Genomic DNA, 23,280 nt, shown 5'->3' with positions numbered 1-23,280 from the left:
GAGAAACATTTAAATTTAAGTAAGTAGGAAGGGTAATTTCTATTATACTGTTATAGGCCTCAGAGTTTGTTTGGGGTATAAAGAATCCATCCTTTACATTAAAATTTTAGAAAATTGGGCTGGAAAGATGATTCAGAGGTTAAGAGCACTGACTGCTCTAACTCAAGACCACTGATTGGTTTGAGTTAGAGCAGTCAGTGCTCTTCTCTACTCAAAGGATAAACAGGCTGAGAAAGAAATTAGGAAAACAACACCCTTCACAATAGTCAAAAATAATATAAAATACCTTGGCGTGACTCTAACTAAGGAAGTGAAAGATCTGTATGATAAGAACTTCAAGTCTCTGAAGAAAGAATTCGAAGAAGATCTCAGAAGATGGAAAGATCTCCCATGGGCATCAATTGGCAGGATTAATATATTAAAAATGGCATTCTTGCAGAAAGCAATCTACAGATTCAATGCAATCCCTATCAAAATTCCAACTCGACTCTTCACAGAGTTAGAAAGGGCAATTTGCAAATTCATCTGGAATAACAAAACACCTAGGATAGCGAAACTCTTCTCAACAATAAAAGAACTTCTGGGGAAATCACCATCCCTGACCTCAAGCTGTACTACAGAACAATAGTGATTAAAAACAAAACAAAACAAAAACAAAAACAAACAACAACATGGTATTGGTACAGTGACAGACAGGTAGATCAATGAAATAGAATTGAAAACCCAGAAATGAACCAACACACCTATGTACACTGGATCTTTGACAAAGGAGCTAAAACCATCCAGTGGGGGGGGGAAAGACAGCTTTTTCAACAAATGGTGCTGGTTTAACTGGTGATTAGCATGTAGAAGAATGCAAATCAATCCATTCTTATCTCCTTGTAAAAAGCTTAAGTCCAAGTGGATCAAGGACCTCCATATAAAGCCAGATACACTGAAACCAATAGAAAAGAAAGTGGGGAAGAGCCTCGAGCACATGGAACAGGGTAAAAGTTCCTTAACAGAACACCAATGGCTTATGCTCTAAGACCAAGAACTGACAAATGGGACCTCATAAAATTGCAAAGCTTCTGTAAGGCAAAGGACACTGTCAATAGGACAAAATGGCAACCAACAGACTAGGAAAAGATCTTTACCAATCCTACATCTGATAGAGGGCCAATATCCAATATATATAAAGAACTCAAGAAGTTAGACTCCAGAGAAGCAAATAACTCTATTAAAATGGGGTTCAGAGCTAAACAAAGAATTCTCAATTGAGGAATACCAGATGGCTGAGAAGCACCTAAAGAAATATTCAACACCCTTAGTCATCAGGGAAATGCAAATCAAAACAACCCTGAGATCCCACCTCACACCAGTCAGAATGGCTAAGATCAAAAACTCAGGTGACAGCAGATACTGGTAAGGATGTGGAGAAAGAGGAACACTCCTCCATTGCTGGTGGGATTGCAAGCTGGTACAACCACTCTGGAAATCAGTTTGGTGGTTCCTCAGAAAANTGGACATAGTACTACCNGAGNANCCAGCAATACCNCTCCTNGGCATATANCNAGAAGATGNNCCAANNNGTAATAAGNACACATGCTCCACTNTGTTCATAGCAGCCCTATTTATAATAGCCAGAAGCTGGAAAGAACCCAGATGTCCCTCAACAGAGGAATGGATACTGAAAATGTGGTACATTTACACAATGGAGTACTACTCAGCTATTAAAAACAATGAATTCATGAAATTCTTACACAAATGGATGGAACTAGAAAATATCATCCTGAGTGAGGTAACCCAATCACAAAAGTGGATATTAGCCCAAAAGCTCCAAATACTAGAAGATAGTACTACTTGTAATACTACAAGTTCACAAACCACATGAAGCTCAAGAAGAAGGAATACCAAAGTGTGGGTGCTTCGGTCCTTCACACAGGAGCAAATATGGAGATAAAGTGTAGAGCAGAGACTGAAGGAAAGGCCATCCAGTGACTGCCTCATGTGGGGATCCATCCCATATACAGTTACCAAACCCAGACACTATTGTGGATGCCAACAAGTACATACTGACAGGAGCCTGATATGGCTGTCTCCTGAAAGGCCCTGCCAGAGCCTGACAAATACAGAGGTGATAAGAATGAACCAAATCTATTTTAGATAGCTACTCCTCATCAAAAGATGAGGCACTGCAAGTACTCTCTCTATTTAATACTGAAAGATACAAGCAATAAAAGCAATGAAGAGCTGAGTCAGCCAGACCTGCTCTATACTGTCAATAGGCAGAAATTCTATCTACTTATACAGCACATCCAGTGTTTATGCAAAACATGAGAGCAGTTTTAGTCCCACCAGCACTGTGTGGGGTTTTATATTTCCACTTTCCATTTGTGGTGGTTTGAATGAAAATGGCCCCACAGGCCCATAAGGAATGACACTACTAGGAGGTGTGGTGGCCTTATTGGAGGAAGTATGTTACTGAGAGTGTGCTTTGAGCTTTCAGAAGCTCAAGCTAGGCCCAATGGTTCTCCTTCTTCTTCCTGCCTGTGGTTGCAGATGTATACTTCTCAGCTAGCTGTTCAGTACCATGCTGCCTGCATGCTAACTGTTTCCTGCCACGATCATAATGAACCAAACCTCTTAATGTAAGCCAGCCCCAATTAAATGCCTCCCTTTATAAGAGTGACAATGACCATGGTATCTCTTCACAGCAATAAAACCTTAACTAGGACACTGTTCTTCTTACACTGCCACTTTCCCATTTTCATATAATTCAGCAAACTCTTACTTAGCATGCCTAGAGAAGAGCACTACATTGGATTCTGACTATGTTGCCAGGTGGGGACATTTTTAACCAGCTCTGAAACATTTTATCACTAACAGGTTTCCTTTATTGTATCAGTTCTCAACCTGCAAGTCATGACCCTTTTGGGGGTCCAACAACCCTGTCACAGAGGTTACCTAAGACAGTTGGAAACACAGAGATTTACATTATGATTCATAACTATAGCAAAATTAGTTATAAATTAGCAATGAACATCATTTTATGGTTGGGGGGTCACCACAACATGAGGAACTGTATTAAAGGGCTGCAGCACTAGGAAAGGCTGGAGACCCCTGCTTTAAAGATGTTGATCTGGTAAGTGTGAATCATTCAACAGGTATAAAGAAAAAGTTAGAACCCAATAACTGAGCTCTGCTTATTATGATGCAAACCAATATGCTTTTATTCAGTGACAACCTATGATGTTCTTACTTGATCATTAATGACTCCCCACCCTCTTTCCTACATCTCCCAAGAGATGGTTTGAACTTTTTTTTTTTAATAGAAGACTTCTATCCTTTAAAGAAGAACAAGAACAAGAAAGAAGAAGAACAAGAAAGAAGAAGAACAAGAAGAAGAAGAACAAGAAGAAGAGGAGGAGGAGGAGGAGGAACAAGAGGCCAGAAGAGTGCATCAGAACTGGAGTGCCAAATGGCTGTGAGCCACCAAGAGAGAAATCAAACTCAGGTCCTTTGCAAGAGCAGCAAATGCTCTTAACCACTGAGCTATCTCTCTGACCAGAGCTTGCCTTCACTGTAACATGGAGGGTGTTTTCCTTTAAGGTTTTATGGACTTGGAAACCATTTAGATTGCAGCTTATTCTCTTTTGGGGGAAGGTGGCAGCTCAGAAACAACTTCATGCATTGCTTTCTGGCTGGTCTCTTGTATCTGGAACCTTCTGAAGGAAGTATATCACTTGGCGAGTAGACTTAGTCTTTCAAAGGGGAACAAACATTGCCAAATTCCTAAGCACACGCCTTTATTTCAGCAGGGAAAGAGAGAACACTGTATACTGACATGATCAATGGGGACATGGCTTTAACCAACTTGATTTTGTCACTTACGTTTATTCTTGGTTCTTCATTTGTACGACTTCAACTAGAGAGCATACAACTGATGAAGGAGAAGTTGTGGAGATCGAGTTACAAAAATACAACTCAGAAACACACCAGCACAACACACAAACACACACACACACACAAACACACACACACACACACACACAGAGACTGAACCCAACTGACTAGGTATTCAATGGAAACCTAAAAATATAGCTGAGAATTCCCTTCCACTAGATTTGCAGGTTGAACACAACCAACCCCTCGATGTTTCCCCCCAGCCAGACCCATTCATTAAGGTATGTTGTATATTTAATATTCTTTTTCTAATTTTTAAAAAAAAATATCTTATTTTATATGTATATCTCATTTTATGTCTGAAACCTCTGGAAAAGCTTTTCACAAATCAAACAACCTGTATGTAATGAGAAATAGTCACCAAGCTAAGTCTGCCAGACTCCAGTACTCTTCATTCAAGTAGACACTACAAAATATGCCTCCCTGTGAAACTAACTAGTCAAGATTTGAAGAGGTGAATTCATGCAGAAGCCATGTTCCCCGAAAGCTACAACAAAGAGCCCTTGTGGGTTTCAGAGAACTGTCGTGAGACCCAGGTCTCAGCTCGCTTTACAACAAATGGGTTGTGATGAGATCCCTTGTTACCCGCTCCGACTCATTCCTTTAATTACGAAGGGGGAGCAAAGCTGAATTAATTCTAAAGTTTTTTAAATTATTTATTTATTTTATTGTATAGGTGTGTGTTCCTGAATGTGTGTCACGTGCACCACATACATGCAGAAGTCCAAGGATGCCTGAAGAGAGCATTGGCTCTCCTGGAAGTGAAGTTACAGATGGTGGTAAGCCACCATGTGGGTGCTGGGTATTGAACCCAGATCTTCTACAAGAGCAGCAAGCGCCCTTAACTGCTGACACATCTACTCAGCCCCTGATTCTGACTTCTTTATTATAAATTCCACGGCCTTTCCAAAAGATTATTATAATAAAAATGAACACTTAACTGAATTTATATGTGGCAGGGACGGCACCTAGTATGTGTGAGCTCATTTAATCCTTACAAAAATCTTATGAAGAATATATTAGAATTCTCCATTTAACCTGAGAACTAAGATTCATTGTCTTAGTTAGGGTTTTACTGCTGTGAACAGACACCATGACCAAGGCAACTCTTATAACATTTAATTGGGGCTGGCTTACAGGTTCATAGGTTCAGTCAAATATCACCAAGGAAGGAACATGGCAGCATCCAAGTAGGCATGGTACAGGAGGAGCTGGAAGTTCTACATCATCATCTGAAGGCTGCTAGCAGAATACTGGCTTCCAGGAAGCTGGGGTGACACACTTCCAACCTCAGTAACACACATACTCCAACAAGGCCACACCTACTCTAACAGGGCCACACCAATAGTGCCACTCCCTGGGCCAAGCATATCAAACCACCACAGTTATAAAAAACAAAAACTCCTGGAGTGGAAGTTTGAAGACTGAACTCTTGATGTTACATCTGGAACAGCTGTCAAAGGGTGTTAACAATATCTACCTTATGCAGGCCCTGCGGGGATTTCATGACAGCGAGAAGAGAGGATGCTGGAGCCATCACTTGCTGACTCTGAATCCTGCCTCGTCTACTCCTTGGTGATTATTTGTCCCCTTCGTGCTTCAGAGTCCTCATCTGTTAAAAAAAAAAAAAAAAAACTAAGTATTTCCTACTTCACACTCTTCTATTAATACTCCTCAAAGGTCTTAGAGACCCAGCCTGTGTCTGTCACATAATAAGCACTCAATACACATTAGCTGTTGTACCTCTGTCCAGGGAAGCAAGCATAGTGTGCTGGAATGAATGGAACACTCTAAGTGGCTCAGAGGACTATGAACAGCAATTCTTCTCCCCTCCCTCTTTGTCACTAGGATGGGCGGTGAGAGAAAGGGAGCAAGGGAAGCAAGGGAAAGGTGAACACATTCTTGCACAGAATAAAAGCTTGGAATCCACTGACATTTCTAAATAGAGCTGTGAGCCTCCTCTCCAACCCAAAGTCTTAGTCTATCGAGACAGGACAAGGACCTGACAGGTGAAAAACTAAATGCTGGTGTGCAGCACCCTGAAGGAATGTAGCAGAGTCTCGTTAAGTGACTCTGGGCAAGTCAAGGTCCCTCCCGAACTTGGATCCATAGTATAAATCAAAGTGGCCTTCCAAATCTTTAGACCGGAGTTTACCAGCACTAGAGACCACCGACACCCTCTAGCACTTGGCACTGCAAATTACATCTTCCTCAAATCTCGACTTTTCGCTTTTTTTAGCCAGACCCAAACTATCTCTCATTTTTACCTAAGTAGAGATTGCTTCTAGAAGAGTCCTGAGCTCTGTCTCTTCCAGAAAGGTCAAGCAAGAAATACGTCAGCTGCCTGCACACTGTGTCTGGATTCTGGAGTTTGACACCTGAGGCCACGCATCTGATAGCGAAAGCCTCAACCACTTACAAGTGTTTCACTCATTCCAATACACACAGCCATCCCTCACAAGCTGCTGGGACTTGAAAGCAAGCCAGGCGGCACATGCCCCGACCACCATGCATCCCGTTTCACACTTCCCCGCAGTCTCCTTCCAGACAGTCCCACATCCCCACATTCACACAAAACACGTGTGTCAGTTCCACAGATGCCAGACCACACTTGCGCCGACCAGGACACCATTCTTGGCAGTTTACCCAGGTCTAACTTCCACCCCACATCCACCAAGACTGCGCTGAACTATCAGTGACTTCCGGTTTATACCGGAGGTGGGCGAGTGATCCCTCGCAATGGCACTTGGGATATGTAGTCCTCGCTCGGCGAATCTAGATCAAGGTTTTCACAAGAGAATGACAAGAAGCCAATTGGTCGCCACTCTTTTCCCTAGTTGATGTCCCCCGTTTTAGAATACAGTCAATAGAAACCACACAGCCTCGTGTCTGAGTCCAGAAGAACAGGCGGACCATAGAACACCGGCTCAGAGGTGACTATCAGCTTGGGAAGATGAGGCCTGGATATAATTAAAATGAGAAGCTTTAAAGCCAAGGAGGCGGCTGTGGCTTCTGCAGTAGAAGACAGCTGAGGGCAGTGAGTGAGATTTAGAAGGCATCAGGGACACGGAGTAAAAGAAAGGAGAAAAATACTTGATTATGATTTGTGTACTTGTGATTTCACTGCGTAACCCATTTCATGCTTTAACCCACCCTAATCCCCGGGTCTACAAGGCTCGACATTCCAAGACTACACATCTTCACCCTATTCAGGGCTTTATTTTCAGTGACAAAAGTGTTTGACACATAGGAGCTTCAGAACAGATGATGACCCACCTGTCTCTTATACTCCAGGCAGATGTTCACATAATTAAAGCATACTCTTAAAGTCACTACTAATTGGGCATGGCAGCACAAACCTTTAATCCCAGCATTCAGGAGATAAAATTAGGCAGGATGATCTCTGAGTTTCAGGCAAGCCTGGTCCACATAGTGTGAGTTCCAGGACAACCAGGGCTATGTAGAGATTCTGTCTCAAAAAATAAACAAATAGGCCGGGCGTGGTGGCGCACGCCTTTAATCCCAGCACTCTGGAGACAGAGGCAGGCGGATTTCTGAGTTCGAGGCCAGCCTGGTCTACAAAGTGAGTTCCAGGACAGCCAGGGCTACACAGAGAAACTCTGTCTCGAAANTTTCTGAGTTCGAGGCCAGCCTGGTCTACAAAGTGAGTTCCAGGACAGCCAGGGCTACACAGAGAAACTCTGTCTCGAAAAACCAAAATAAATAAATAAATAAATAAATAAATAAATAAATAAATAAATAAAAATAAAAAATATACAAACAAAAGTCATTACTACTATTAATGCAAAGTTGTTTAAATTCATAGAAACACCTCTGGTGTTGTTAATTTTCTTGTTACTTGCCAAAGATGTTGGATGGGGAAATTTGAGCCTCTGGATGGCAGCTCCCCTCTCTCCTCCCTCTCCTCCTTCTCCTCCCTCTCCCTCTCTTGCTGCCTGACTACTTTAAAGGACTGTCAGGCAAAACAGCCAAATAGACTACCTTTATGTAAACATGGGCCATTTTGAAAACTCAAGGCATACCTTGAGTGTGCAACTATAGTAGCTGATTTTCCCCTAAAAGCACAGACTCAGCCAGGGATGTTCTCAACAGTCCATGTACATAATAAGCCCCCGTAAACTCTACATTTCAGCTTCTTAAGCTGCCTAACTGAATATAAACACTGAAAACGATGCAAACAGCACTAAGCTTCTGAATGCACAACTAAAAATTCAGATTTCAACATGTATGAGGTCTTTCTGGTAGCAACCTCCCATGTCGCATTACACAGTTCCATTGCAGCCTTGGCTCTGAATACCTAACGTGTACTTTGTTCTATGGATGCTGCTACACCACACAGTGCCAACATCAACTGAGACTTGAGATGTGTATGTTACGAACTGCAGTGTCTATACTACAGATACAAAGCTTGCTGTTCTTACAGTAACAAAGTGAAAGGACACTGAACATTTGCCTCCTGTCATTCATTAGCATGTATTAAATAAGAATATCTTTAGATTAGGTTAGCATATTTAATGTTTTTAAATTCCTGTGCTGAGTTACTCTCCTGAGGATCTAGTGCTTTCTTGGCCTCTGAGGGTAAACAAATACATGTGGTTCTCTCTCTCTCTCTCTCTCTCTCTCTCTCTCTCTCTCTCTCTCTCTTACACACACACACACACAAACAAAACCATGCCTGGTGGTGCATACCTTTAATCCCAGTACTTGGGAGGCAGAGACAGTGAATTCAAAGATAGCCTAGTCTACATAGCAAGTTCCAGGACAGCCAACACTACAAAGAAAAATTCTGCCTCGAAATAAATCAATCAATAAACAAATAAACAGATCTTTCTAAAAAACTAATCCTTTATGTTCTTGCCTAATTGTTTCCTGAAGTTGGCCACATATCTTTCATGAGACTCTGTTTTGGAAAGATAACTTATAAACATTTTAATAATACTTCTACATATATTTCTCTTTTATAGACTTTATTTCATTTAATATTTTCATCTCTTCATAAATTGATTTATAAGCTGTATTTTAAATATCTACTGTGTGTGTTTGGGGTACGCATGTGATAGCACTTGTGTGAAGTTTGGAGGACTCTCCTGAATAAGTTCTCTCCTTCTACCACCTGAATTGCAAGGATTAAATTCGGGTCATCAGGATTGGCAAGAGGTACCTTTACCTGCTTATCCATTGCATTGGCCTAATATTCTTGGGGGTTTTGTTGTTGTATGGCTTGTTTGGTTTAGTTTATTTTTTGGTCAGGGCTTGTTATTGCGGTGGGGTTAGAAACCTTTGTACACTCTCCTCTACTCTTCAGCTCTAAGTATTTGTGTCTCTATAGGGCCAGAAAGTCTCCAGTGCACCTACTCAATTCTGCCACTGTAAACAACTAACCAAAGGTTTTTGGTAAACCAGTGACTGGGTGTGGCTCAATAAAACTCTATTTACAAAAACAGGACAACTGTTTTTGCACAGTTCAGCAGGCATTCTCCATAAAGAGTCAGGTATTGTCTTTTTTTCCTCTCTGAGCCAAATGGTCTTCATCACAGGACAATTTTCCCTTTGTAGACAGAAGCACCACAAAAAGTATGTAAGTAAACTTGTGCCTTCATGCCAATACTTCACTGAGATGTAAATTTCACATAATTATCATGTTGAAAATATTCGTCCAATTTAAAACCACATAAACATATCTTCATAAATTTAAATTATGGGCCCTACAAAAGGAATCAGTGAGAGTCTGACTGTAAGTTGGCTTGCTGCCCTCTACTGTAGATCAGTTTACCCCAGAGTTAACACTTCTGTAGAAGTTTACTAAGAATGCATTCACAAACCAGTGACTTTCTATAGATCAAATCCTTCAGTTTTATTTGTTGGGAGATTTAACTTCCTGGGTATAAAACCTTGCATTTTCCCAATTATTTTGATTCATTTGTTCCAAGTAGCCTACATACACTTAGGCTGACTATCCTTTAAGGCTATTGCCAAGTGTACGGGCGAAATTCCTCACTAAGAGCTCTTACCTTATAATCCTGTAGTTCAAATCCAAAGCCATGCTACAGTTCAGCACTATAGGATCAGCTGCTTTATTTTTATTTTGAGATAGGGTCTCACTAAGTTGCCTAGGGCTGGCCTTGAATCCATGAACTCTAGGATTGCAGGTGAGCGCACCAGACCCTTGGCTTAGAACCAAGTTTTCAAGAAAAAGAAGGAAGCCTCATCACCAACTCAGAGAACTCCCTTCCTGTTCTAAACGCTGGTTGTTCCTAGCCTCATCCTATTGCACTGTCTCCATCAGAGCTGATTAGAATACATTTTCCACTTTCAAAAGTAAGCTTTTAAAAGACCCCAGTTTGCTGAGTACTTGGTATGGATCAGGCACTGTGCAAAACACATCTCAGGCATGAACCAGGGAGTATAAGCTTTATATGAGCAAATTAATTACATTGACACTCCAAAAATAATCCAACCTGGTTGTAACATGAAGGACTTATAAGGGACAAGAATGAACAAAGGGACAAAGAGACGAGTTGGTAAACAAGTGTGGTGGAATATCGAGGTTCTGAGATTATGATGATGACAGTGAGGATGGATTCCAGATGAATTTGGAGAAGAGAGCCACAGGATTCGACGTGGAAGGCAAAGAGTGGTGAGCAGGTGGCTCTCCGGAATGAATCCGCTGATGGTGAGCAAAGTGTGCAGTCTGCCTGAAGGCCCTCCTGCCCTTCTTGTAGTTGTACGTTCTCTCCCCGGTATGGACTCTCTTATGTTGGTTAAGGTGTCCAATCTGGATAAAGGTTTTCCGACATTCCTTACATTCATACGGTTTCTTCCCAGAATGAATTCTCTGATGTACACTAAGGGACTGGCGGTGGCTAAAGGCTTTACCACATGCACTGCACTCATAAGGTTTCTCTCCCGTGTGACATCTACGATGACAGATAAGGGATGACTTGGTCTTGAACGCCTTCCCACATTCCACACACTGGTAAGGCCTCTGGCCGGTGTGAAGTCTCTGATGTTGAGTACAGGATGAGTTATCACCAAAGGCCTTCCCACATTCCAGGCATTTATAGGGCTTCTCTCCAGTATGAACCCTCTGGTGTTGAATAAGGTGAGTGGTCTGGCTGAAGGCCTTGCCACATTCCTTGCACTCGTATGGTTTCTCCCCCGTATGAGTCTTCTGATGTTGTGCAAGGTGAGCCTTCTGTGTAAATGCTTTCCTACAAACCTTACACTCATAAGGCTTCTCTCCTGTATGAATTCTCTGATGCGTTCTCAGAGTGTGTTTGCCAGTAAAGCATTTGTCACATTCACTACATTTGTAAGGTTTCTCTCCTGTATGAATTCTCTGATGCGTTCTCAGAGTGTGTTTGCCAGTAAAGCATTTGTCACATTCACTACATTTGTAAGGTTTCTCTCCTGTATGAATTCTCTGATGCGTGGCAAGCTGTGAGCTGATGCTGAAAGATTTCCCACATTCCCCACACTCAAAGGGCTTTTCCCCGGTATGGATCCTCAAGTGACTAGCAAGGTGTATATTCTGCCTAAAAGCTTTCCCACACTCTTTACATTTAAAAGGCTTTTCTCCAGAATGCACTCGTTGATGCTGAGTGAGGGATGCATGGTGGCTGAAGGCTTTTCTGCAAATCTCACACTCATATGGTTTCTCTCCAGTATGAATCCTTTGGTGCACAGTGAGGGATGAGCCATACCTAAAGGATTTGTGACACACTTCACACGTGTATGGTTTCTCTCCAGTGTGAATCCTCCTGTGTTGATTAAGCCCTATGTGGTCACTGAAGGCTTTCCCACAGTCGATGCAATCGAAGGGTTTCTCCCCAGTGTGATAGTACCTCCAGTGACGAACGAGCGAGGTGTTCTGTATGAAAGCTTTGCCACACTCCAGGCACTCGTATGGCTTCTTGCCTGTATGGCACCTCTGGTGTCGTGCGAAGGAGGAACCGTCACTGAAGGCCTTCCCACATTCATTGCATTTATAGGGCTTCTCTCCAGTATGAATTCTCTGGTGAACGGTAAGGGATGAGCTCTGGGTGAAACTTTTCTTACATTCATTACATTTGAAAAGTTTTTTTCCTGAATAGATTCCGGTTTCTTTTACGACTACTGGATTTGGGGAGAAACTTTTACCTGAGTCACAATTATGACTTCTCTCATCTGAACTGTTCAAATGAAACCATCTTCCAGATTTGATACACATACCATCTCTCCCCTCTGAGAAGGCTCTGTTCTGAGTGACTGTCTCTTGCTCATTCCTTTCAAACATACACTCAGAATCCTGATCTCTGAAAGTGGAGCACTCAAGTTTAGTGCTCCAAGTTCTGCCTGTTACCCGTTCAGCATGTGAGTCCTGCCTTGGAAGCAGATCCTGGGCTTCCTGTACAGACTGCTGGCCTGAAATAGACCAAGAAAACACATCTCCTTTATTATGTATCAAGAGGAAGATATCTGCTTCCGTCTGCTTGAAATATAACCTGTCTGCCCTGTCTTGCTGTCACGAAGGAGCCACTCGGAATAACATGTTTCCCTGCAAAGCTTGAGTCAAAAATTCCAAACTTGACACTACACAGAGAGAGAAAGAGACAAAGAGAGTCAGAGAGGGAGACACACACAAACACACACACACACAGAGAAAGAGACAGAGAGAGTCAGAGAGGGAGATACACACACACACACAAACACACAGAGAAAGAGACAGAGAAAAAGAGAGAGAGAGAGAGAAAGAGGGAGAGAATGAATATGAAACCAACAGGTCATTTAACATTTAAACTGGAAGGCTGATAAGCACCGAGTGGTAACAATAAAAAGAAAACTACAGGGAAATGAGCTGTTAAAAGAGGCAGAAAGGAAGAGGAGTCACTCTGAAATCTAAGAGTGTGATTCCCTCCCTAGACTTGCAAGACTGGCAAGTGTGTGGTGGTGAGGATTCACATCAGGATCAGAGCTACAGTGACGTCACCAACCATCTGCACACTTGCCTGCCGACAAGCTGGGTGCTAGTGTTAGCTGTCTCTGCACCACTGAGGGCTCCTTCCCTTGCCCCAGTAAAGAGACAAACTGTTTCAGAAACACAGAGTCCTGACTGAAGGAGTAAAAAGTCAGTGTTTGCTTATACTCTTGTCACTGTGAAACTGAGTAAGCAGCTTCCTGACTGAAAACAACTGTGACTGCAAGAAGAATTAGAAAGAGGGAGGAGAGGTTGGTGAGATGGCTCAGCGGGTAAGAACACTGACTGCTCTTCCAAAGGTCCTGAGTTCAAATCCCAGCAACCACATGGTGGCTCAAAAACATCCATAAAGAGATCTGACGCCCTCTTCTGGAGTGTCAGAAGACAGCTACAGTGTACTTACATATAATAAATAAATAAATAAATCTTAAAAAAAAAAAAAAAAAAAAGAAAAGAAAAGAAAGCGGGAGGAGGACCCCGCAAAGACAGTACTTCTCCTGCAGAGGGTCTGGGTTTGGCTCTCAGAGCTTGTATCAGGCAATGCAAAATAACCTGTAACTGCAGCTCCAGGGGATCTAATGCCCTGTTCTGATCTCCACAGGCAACTGCGCACGCACACAAGCATGCACTCATGTGTACCCACACACTTACACACTTTAAAATAATCATTAAACAAACAAAACCAAAAAGTAAGGGCTCCTAAAGATACGACTCAGACCTGGGAGGGAACAGGCCTTACCTAAGGAGCCCCGGTCACCACAGTTCTCCCAAGTCACATTCTTACAGAGACTCCTCTGAGCGGACACAAGCTGTGGAGGACTGTCTCTAGCCAGACCTGAGTTGGTCTTCAAGCCCTGAAAAGGTATAAACATACTGATGAACCTGGGTGGCCAGAGAAGGGTGGATATGTCCATACACTGTAAACGGCAGTAGTGTTACTTGAGCAATTGAGGTTAAAGGTAGATTGTGAATGGCCTTATTTTTGTGGCAGTGGGGGTGGGGAGGGTCACAGAGTGGGGACCTCTGGAAAAACACTTTGCTGTCTTCATCAGATCAGCTGTGTCTGCTTGCATGAGACCAGCAAGAGCAACTTGTGAACCGGGCAGTGGTGGCACATGCCTTTAATCCCAGCACTTGAAAGGCAGAGGCAGGCGGATTTCTGAGTTTGAGGCCAGCCTGGTCTACAGAGTGAGTTCCAGGACAGCCAGGGCTATACAGAAAACAAAACAAAAACAAACAAAAGAGCAACCTGTGGACTGGTGATACTCTCTTAAAGAGGTGGGAGGGGGTCACAGGACCCTCACTTGAGATTCCAGCCCCTTCTCCCAGACACCTGAATGCAGTTCTGCCCTCACTGCACCATGGTCAGAAAGCATGCAGGCTGGGGAGGTTTGCTAAAAGGGGATTCCATTCACGTCACTGTGGAGGAGTCACTGTTCATAATAGGTGAAGACTTTCTGATGCAGCCATTTTGGGGTCACCCACACTTCTCCCAGCATCCCCTGACCTATGCTCGGAAGAAAACCCAATAAAATACATTAGTTCCCCTGGATGAACTTTGGTGGAACCATACATTTATGTGCTGGCTAGTTTTATGTCCAGTTGATACAGGCTAGAGTCATTTGAGAGCAGAGAACCTCAGTTGAGGAAAGAATCCTACCAGAAAGGCCTACAGGCAAGCCTGTAAGATATTTTCTTAATTAGTGATGAATGTGGGAAGGCCCAACCCATTGTGATTGGTGCCACCCCTAGACCTGTGGTCCTAGATATAAAAACACAGGATATTATATACCAGAAACTTGGGGATATAAAAGGCCATGGGAACAAGCCAGTAAGCAGCACTCCTCTATAGCCTCTGCATCAGCTCCTGCCTCTAGATTCCTTGCCTTGCTTGAGTTTCTGCCCTGACTTCCCTGGACAAGCCATTATATGAAATAAAACATTTTCCCCAAGTTGCTTTTGGCCATGGTATTGTATCATAGCGATAGAAACCTAACTAAGACATTTGGTCATTAGGACCTTATACAGAGGGGTAGATATCTGTATCTTCGCAGGGAAGGAATTCTCCCAGCAGAGAGCAATAGGGGGCACTACTGAGATCCTGTTCACAGTTTTCAGACAGCCGTTCTAAGTCAAACATCAGACACCTGAGTGGCGTGTTTGTGACTCACCCCCCACCCCACCCCCACACTTCTACTGTATGATCCGAGTCACTACCATAACTCTCTGCTCCTCTGTCACAGCCCCTCCACAGGACGTAGTGTGTCAAGTAGAAATGTCTCTCGTCTCCAAGGAGTCATAAACACTGCCTCAAGTTTATCCCCAACTGAACCTCTGTGTCTCAAACGGTAGCCTCTGACTTGTGGCATACATATAAACACAGACATTGCTATAGTCACCTAAACCTAAACATACACAGGTACACACACATAAACACATGCCAACTTACCCTGTGTGTCGTGAACCCTGCACCACCATCCCAGGCTGCCCGTAACATGGAGCACTTAGGTCTACAGGGCAGGAGCTGTTTTCTCAGCACTGCCAGGGATAATGTCTCTTCACTTAAGTCCTTTGGAGGGAACTCCTTGGTCTCCTGCATGGCCTTCAAGTCTAAAAGATATTAACAAAGCAAACAGCCCACATTATGTGTTGCATGGGGGGTGGGGTGAACATGTGGTGCACAGATACACATTCTGGCAAAATACCCATACACACAAGATAATTCTTAAAAATAAAAATAAATAAATAAATAAATAAATAAATAAATAAATAAATAAAGGGCTGGAGAGATGGCTCAGCTGTTAAGAGTACTTGCTGCTCTTCCAGAGGACCTGAGTTCAATTCCCAACACCTGAATGGTGGCTCACAATTGTAACTCCAATTCCAGAAGACCTGCTGTCCTCTTCTACCCTTTGCAGGCATCAGGCATGCATGCGCTGCAGTGTCCAGACATATGCACCGGCAAAGCACCCACATACATAAAACTAAGTTATATAGACACTAAATAAATAAATGATAAATAAATAGCAAAGATGACTCAGTAAGACTGACAGGGGGCCTGGAGCCCTGCTGGAGAGGAGAGAGAGGATGGGAGATTCTGAGTCTGAGGGATGAGCTGGGCTGGCAGCAGTCATGCTGCCCCACTTCCTCACACTCACCCAGACGCTGGCCTTTTCTCATCTTCCTTTTCATCATCCAGGGATCCCTTCCTTGCTCCAACGAGGTGATCATATCTGGCTTAGAAGCACAAAGTCCTGGACCCATAAGAAAAACGGGGAAAGAAGAAAGAAAACCAGAATATGGTCATGTTGGGGAGTCCGGACCTGGATGCAGTCCCCTTAGATCAACATAAGAGGGCGCTACAGGGATCGGGGAGAATAAATGGAAGGTTCCACTACCACAGGCATGGATGGGGAAGGGTAGGGACAGGAGTGGGGATCCCCTCACCAAGGGATGCCAGGTTCCTGTAGTTGTCCAGCATCACCTTCCAGTACAGACTCCTCTGCTCAGAGCTGAGCCATTCCCACTCCTCCTGGGAGAAAACTACAGCCACATCCCCAAAGGTCACCAGGCCCTGAAATGACAAAAATGTACTGTTGCTCAGCCAGTGCTCATGATCACAGGTCACCAGAGGGTTCTTAAGTAAACTGTGTCCTCCCACCCTGGGTTCAAGTCCCCATCCTAGTCCCTAGGGAGGGAAACGAATTTGGAGAGCGAGCGTCTTGGTTAAGGTTACTACTATTGCTGTGATGAGACACCATGACCAAAAGCAAGTTGGGAGGAAAGGGTTTATTTGGCTTACACTTCCACACTGTAGTCCATCATTGGAGGAACTCAGGACAGGAACTGAAGCAAGACAGGAACTCAAGAGTCAGGAGCTGATGCAGGGGCCATGGAGGGTTACTGCTTACTGGCTCACTCAGTTTTCTTATAGAACCTACGACCACCTACCCAGGAGTGACTCCACCCACAATGAACTGGGCCCTCCACCATTGATCAGTAGGTCGTGAAAATGCCCTATAGGCTTGCAAACAGCCTGATCAATGGAGACATTTTCTTGAGATTCCCTCCTCTCAGATGACTACAGTTTGTGCTGACATAAAATTAGCCAACACAGGCATGTAATTCACATCCATTTCTAACAATACATCATGAAAGCTGAGTTTTCCTGAGCACTCCAGGTTCTTAGAGCCAGCCTTGACCTTGTGACACATGTGTATCCTGGAACAGCACAAGGACCGGGAAAGAATCCAGGACAGGCCCTCAAAAGATCCGAACAGGTCATCCCTCAGAGAGGGTCTGAGGATTGTGATTGCCTGTCATTCCCACTGGAGGGTCATTAAGATGAAACAACCTACTTAAAATATGAGTGTGCAGTCGGAATGAAAACCACTATCCACTCTATATTAAATTAATTAATTTAAACCACTACACATTTAAATTAATATAATGTGTTAATTAATATAATGTGCTAGTATGGTGGTGCAGGCCTGTAATCCCAGTACTTGGGAGCCAGAAACAGAAGGATTCCAAGTTTGAAGCTAATGTGACACACACTCACACACACACACACACACACTCACACACACTCACACACACACACTCACACACCTCAAGATCCTGCCTCAAAATAAAAGACCAGAAAGAAGGATAGATAAGCCAATCTTTTCGGCCTTCCGATCTGAGACTTCCTCACTGTTCAATGACCAAGGCCTGAGCTCTTCTGCGGGAAGGTCTGTATAGTATTAAACCAAAGCTCCCATAGAATGTCAGTCTATGAATAAGACACCATCATAACTTTAACCTGAAGGCACTTGATCTAAATCATGGAAAGACAGAACCTAATGGTTCTTAAGTGATTATCTTTGTGTGTGTGCATGTAGGTCAGGGGTCAATGCTGTGTATCTCTTCCTCAATCATGTCTGCCTTAAAAAAAAAAATATATATATATATGTGTGTGTGTCTGCCTTAAAAAAAAAAATATATATATATATATGTGTGTGTGTGTGTGTGTGTGTGTGTGTGTTGGAGTGAACTCGGGCCCTTGTGCTTGCCCAGAAAACACTTTACCCGCTGAGCTATCTCCCAGCTCCAATGTTAGTAAACCCCGCATGGGAAAATCTCCTTAGCTGGAGACTGAAAAGAGCTGATGCAGTCAGTATACCTCACCTGGCAACACTTGGAGAGCTGAAAACTGCTCTGTGAGCATGAGCAAACCATAACCTAGCATGTGGGTCTGAGGCACCTAGCCTAAAATGGATGCTTCTTGGCTCTCAACATCCTGCCTGTTGTAGCATCCTGTTACAAAGAACAGAACTGACTGCCAACAAGAGCAGTGGCATGCCAGCAGACTGCACTAACTGGATACAGCGGGATGTTTACACACACACAGGAAAAGCTGTGAGTGGGGGGTAGGGGGAGGAGGAAAAGCTGTGAGTGGGGGTTAGGGGGGAGGAGCCTATCTTCAAGGTACATGTTTTACACACCGAGAATTGACAATGAGTAAATAAAAGATACTCTCTTTCAAAATAGAGAGAGCAAGCAAGAACGATCCTGGTGCTCAGACTACAGCTGACTTTTTGTACAGGGACTCATTCTCACACGGTCTCCCAGAGGCTTTTGTACAGGGACTCATTCTCACACGGTCTCCCAGAGGCTTTTTACAGGCCCCAGTCCTAGAGTTCCAACTTCATGGCTCTGGATGATCAATACTGTACTTATTTTTTTCCTTCAGATCTTCAGATACTTTGCAGATATGCTTTACTCAGCAAACCAAATCATCTTTATGTTTTTAAAAATCTGTTTTTAGAAATGAGAATGAGAGAATGAGAGAGGATGATGGCCTATTTTGGGGGGAATATGAAAAGCCACATTGTGTACACAGCAATATTGTTTACATGTTAAGTGGCACCACACAGAATAATTTTATAATTTTTAAAGAGAATTTTTTTTTAAATGGGGGGATGGGAAACTTTCAGGTTACAAAACTCATCCTAAAACAGGTTTGTTTTTTAATCACTTTTTTAAGTGGGCCAATGGGACAAATACGTTCAGTGCCTCTGGCATTTGTTACTACCTTGTCACCATCAAGGAGAATAGAATTCCATGACTCCCAAGGGAAAGAAAAGCAGCAGGATGTTTTCTTGTAACTGGCAATGTTTTCTTTTCCTTCTTTTGTGTGTGTGGGGGGGGGGTTGTTTTTTTTAAATACAGAGTTTCTCTGTGTAGCCCTGGCTGTACTGGAACTCACTCTGTGGACCAGGCTGGCCTCAAACTCAGAGATCCACCTGTCTCTGCCTCCCAAGTGCTGGGATTAAAGGCATGCACCACCACTGCCCAGCTTTATTTTCCTTCTTGAAACAAAACTCTCACTCTGATGCCTAGCTTATCTCAAACTCCTAGGCTCAAGATGCTACTGAGACTACATATTGCAGCATCCTGAGTGCCTGAGACAACAGACCATGCCCCCACACAATGCCATCCTTCCTCGCTTTTTCTTTTACATTCATTTTCTCTCCTTCCTCTATGTGTGTGTGTACACACCATGCACCTGTGCCTGCAGAAGCCAGAAGTCTGCATCAGATCCTCTAGAGCTACAGGTACAGACAGCTTTCAGCTGCCTGATTTCCGTGTTGAGTTCCAAAGTTTGGCCCTCTGATATAGCAACAAGCACTCTTAACCACAGACCTATCTCTCCAGCTCCAATATTTGAGATTTTTAAAGGCTCTGATTATGAAATGTGAAATGTGAAGGCAACTTTTCAGAAACAAAAAGAATGAAGGTGAGAGGCAGAAGTCAGAGATACAATGAGGAACCATGTCTCAGACATCTGCTCAGTCCCTTTAGGGATGGGGCCTTTCTTCAAGGACACCTTGTGGAGTTCTGAGAAAAGAGTGGCAAGATCTGACCTGCAATGAACTCTCTGGCATTCAGAAGAGAAAGGAGTAGACGCACATATCACAGAAACACAGAGCCACGAGATCAACAGCATAAGGATAATTCTAGCCTTCGAAAGACACAGGCAAAAGGATCTCCATGAGTTCAAAGCTGTCCACATAGCAAGTCCCTGGTTTGTCAAGACTGCATAGTGAGCCCCTGTCTCAAAATCAAAGGAATAAAACAGAGGAGGTCCCAGACCCAAGGTAGGGAATCTGGACTCTTGCACGATGCCTTGACTTTCTGTGAATTTTTCTGTTGTGGGCTCCTTGAGATCAAGAAATGTTTTTCAATTTAAAATTAGTTTTATAAATCCCATTACATTTATAGGTGTGTATTTGTATGTGTGTCCAGGCACATGTGTGAATGTCAGAGGAAAACTTCTCAGGCTCTCTCCCTCCTCCATGAGGCTCCTGGAAATCACACTCAGGTTGTCCGGCCTGGCAGCAAGTAGTTTACTTCTGAGCCATCCCACCAGCCCAGTTAAAAATTGTGTGTGTGTGTGTGTGTGTGTTGTATATGAGTGTCCAGCTTCCTGTGTCCTTGTCATAACCAGAATGCTGAGCTCCTTGCATTACTGCTCTGAGACAGGTTTTCCCACTGAATTAGAAGTTCACCTTTTTGACTAAGCTGACTTGACCAGAGAGCTCTATAAACGTATCTGCCTCTGCTTGGAAATTCCAGTCTACAGGAACACACTTCCCTTCTTACACAGGCACTGGGGATTCAAACTCAAGTCCTTCTGCTTCCAGAGCAAGTCCTCTTACCCACTGAACCCTCTCTTCAACCCCTACGCAAGCCTTAACCACAATATATTTCTCCTCCATGGTGAGCATCATGGAAACCAGGTGGAAGGACTGCTGCGTTTCCGAACATAAGAATCAGAAGAATATGGTGGGAAACACCTTTAATTCCTGCACTCATAAGAGGCAGTCAGAGTTCTGTGAGTTCAAGGCCAGCCTAGTCTATATAGTCTACATAGTGAGTTCCAGAGCAGCCAGAGCTATGTAGATAGACCTTATCCAAAACAAAAGACAAACGAAAAACCCCTTCTGAGATAAATGGGACAATGAAAGGGATGAACCATTTCTTCAACCAAGAAGGAACAATTGGGATGAAAAGGAAACAAAATCTGTTTGAAGCTAGCCCTGTAGCCCATCACTCACCAGAGTAGGAAGAAACAGCACCCAGGACAGGTCTCTTAAACTGAAAACTTGTCAGAGAAAATAAACACCATTAAGTGTTGAAAAGGCAAGACTGTTTCAGGAAACAAAGAGGAAATGTGACTCACCTGCGACTTGGCTTTATGTCTAGTCCCTGTAGGGGCAGCTTCCTGTTTGCGGTTTATCTCCTGGAGGAAGTTGGTATCTCTGGAAAGCAGAGCTGGGGGAAAGGAAGGACTAGACACCAAGTCTACACGAGACTACACCCTGCATGAGCAGAGATGAAAAGCCCTTATTACCCTGTGTGGGAGTAAGGAGTGGGTAGGATGTGGAATGGGGTCTTACTTGCATGAATATATGTGCACCACGTGCGTGTGCCTGATGCCCACAAAGTTCAGAGAATGTTCTATCCCCTGCAATTGGAGTTAGGGATGGTTGTGACTCACTATGTGGGTGCTAGGAACCTCTGCAAGAGGAACAAGTACTCACAATGGCTAAGCCATCTCTTGTCGCACTGGGAGTTTCATTTCTTGAAGCATTGACATGGATACAAGTCTAAACTAAGTTGACCCTGTAGTCGTCAACGTCCCTCCAGTACTTCTGCCTGGCTTCTCTGCCTCAAGTTGAGCTTTCAAGGATTGGTTCTTATTTAACCATCACAATCACGAGCCCAGAGACACCATCTCCAGCACCAAGGCCTCGAGAACCATCGGACCTTACCCTTCCTTCACACCCAGAATAGATTCATCTTTATCCACTCAGCCCAGAAACATGACACTCACCTTTGTGAGCGGTCCCGGAGGTCACTGCTCCTTGCTGGTCCTGGGAGGCCAGGCTGTTCCTGGAGCGCGGCCTTCCCCGGTCGGGGCTCCCAGGAGCAACTACAGTCCCCGCCGCCGGACCTCCACCAGGCCTGGCCTTTGTGCAGAGGGCGCCACGCCCCAGGAGGGCCCGGGGTTCGCATGACCCCACACTCGCCACCCCCTGCATGTCACCCGAGGGGCGCACGCTCTCCTAGCCAGGCTGCAGACACCCTTCAAGGCCGCTGCTCAGGGACACACCCCCGGCAACACCCACGCCCGCCACGCCCGAGTCAGCCACGCCCTCGCCCTGCCCAACCCGGCCCTAAAAGATCGGACCCTCAGGCAGTTCAGCCGGAACGCACCGGAAGTGGACTTTGCTTGAGCGCAAGCCCCCCTGGGAAGTGTAGTCCCCAGCGGAGAAATCCTTTAGAGCCCAGCTGGTTTTTACAAAAGACCCTGTGGGAGAACCCGGGGACCCTGCCGGAAACACGGGTCCCGCGAAATACAAAACAGTTCCTCAGAGGCTTCTGGGAGTCCTGGTGACAATTGGCGCGTACGAGTGCAGCGGCAGGGCTAGGGGCGCGTGGTTTGAGGTTGTTTGGAGGAAGGGGAGTTGGAGGATGATGTGAATTGGGCTGGGGTAATGCGGGCTTTCGGCAAGTCCACAGTGGTTCTGGTTGCATGTACTTTTCAGTTTGGGATTCAGTTGCTGCCATTACAATCTTCACCTCTCCACTAGACCACCTCGACTTTAGTGCCTAGTGTTCAAAATGCCCCTCTGTATGTACTACCAAGTTTTAGGTCTGCAGGCTTCCCCAGGGTTCTTTAATCCCAGCGCCCGGGAGTCGGAGGCAGCCAGATCTCTGAATTCGAGACCAACCTGATCTGCAGAGCGAGTTCCAGGACAGTCAGGGCTACACAGAGAAACGGGGAAGGGGGGTGAGGTGGGGGGAGCACAGTTTATTCTTTGTCGGTTCATACATGTATGTATACTGTATCTTGATCATATCCAACACAAATCTCCTCTTCCAACCATCCCCAATACTTCCACATTCCTTTTGCCACCCCACCCTTTTTTTTAAATATAGCCCTGTTAGTGCCAGTATACCAGTGGAGTGTGACACCATCCACTTGAGCATAAACAATCTACCAGACGCCACATCCCCAAAGAAAAATGACTCCCAATCTCTCAGCTGCCATCATTTGCTTATAGCTCCTCAGCTAGGTGTGGAGGGGTAAGCCCTTCCTCTATCAATGGCTATAATATTGATCGGCCAAATCTTGTGCTGGTAATCAGTTTCTACGAGTTCATGAGCACAACATGCCCAAAACCATTCCACAGCACTCCTTGCCATTCTCAGACTCTTACATTCTTTCTCCTCCTTCTAATATGATGTTCCCTGGCCCTTGAGAAGGTACACAAGAATGTCCCATTTAGGGCTGTGAGCTGCCTGTT

General features: G+C 44.3%; 2 protein-coding genes across 4 annotated transcripts in view; both read right to left on the bottom strand.

The window, feature by feature from the left end:
- Smim17 (small integral membrane protein 17) overlaps window positions 1-6,643 on the bottom strand; it is a 29,602-nt gene extending 22,959 nt beyond the window's left edge. The window contains exons 1-2 of the mRNA XM_029479244.1: window positions 6,592-6,643; window positions 5,426-5,557 (exon numbers count right to left, since the gene is read on the bottom strand). The gene's annotated coding sequence lies outside the window, so the exon portion shown is untranslated. The remainder of the gene's footprint in view (window positions 1-5,425; window positions 5,558-6,591) is intronic.
- A 2,003-nt stretch (window positions 6,644-8,646) lies between these two features.
- Zfp28 (ZFP28 zinc finger protein) lies at window positions 8,647-22,061 on the bottom strand. Of its 3 annotated transcripts, none has more exons than XM_029479237.1 (7): window positions 21,804-22,061; window positions 21,150-21,241; window positions 16,370-16,496; window positions 16,081-16,176; window positions 15,372-15,532; window positions 13,662-13,776; window positions 8,647-12,369 (listed from the first exon to the last, which is right to left on the bottom strand). In XM_029479237.1, exons 1-7 carry the CDS (start codon window positions 22,009-22,011, stop codon window positions 10,523-10,525), a joined length of 2,646 nt encoding a protein of 881 aa, XP_029335097.1. In that variant the 5' UTR covers window positions 22,012-22,061; the 3' UTR covers window positions 8,647-10,522. The 3 variants fall into 3 exon arrangements, with proteins under 3 accessions (XP_029335097.1, XP_029335098.1, XP_029335099.1); XM_029479238.1 differs by lacking the exon at window positions 21,804-22,061 and adding an exon at window positions 21,025-21,071 and having other exon boundaries at window positions 21,150-21,236; XM_029479239.1 differs by lacking the exon at window positions 21,150-21,241 and having other exon boundaries at window positions 21,804-21,877.
- Window positions 22,062-23,280: the final 1,219 nt, after the last annotated feature.

The sequence above is a fragment of the Mus caroli genome, chromosome 7 (assembly GCF_900094665.2).
Source record: "Mus caroli chromosome 7, CAROLI_EIJ_v1.1, whole genome shotgun sequence".
In the NCBI taxonomy this organism is placed as follows: Eukaryota; Metazoa; Chordata; class Mammalia; order Rodentia; family Muridae; genus Mus; species Mus caroli.
The sequence above is the reverse complement of the archived record's forward strand: the minus strand, read 5'-3'. Positions and strand labels throughout refer to the sequence as shown.

Coding starts and splice junctions, on each gene's coding strand:
- Zfp28 (XM_029479237.1), bottom strand. CDS start 22,011: ATGCAGGGGGTGGCGAGTGTGGGGTCATGCGAACCCCGGGCCCTCCTG. Junction 21,242..21,803: donor CTCCGGGACCGCTCACAAAG/GTGAGTGTCATG, acceptor CCTTTCCCCCAG/CTCTGCTTTCCAGAGATACC. Junction 16,177..16,369: donor CAGGAACCTGGCATCCCTTG/GTGAGGGGATCC, acceptor TTATGGGTCCAG/GACTTTGTGCTTCTAAGCCA.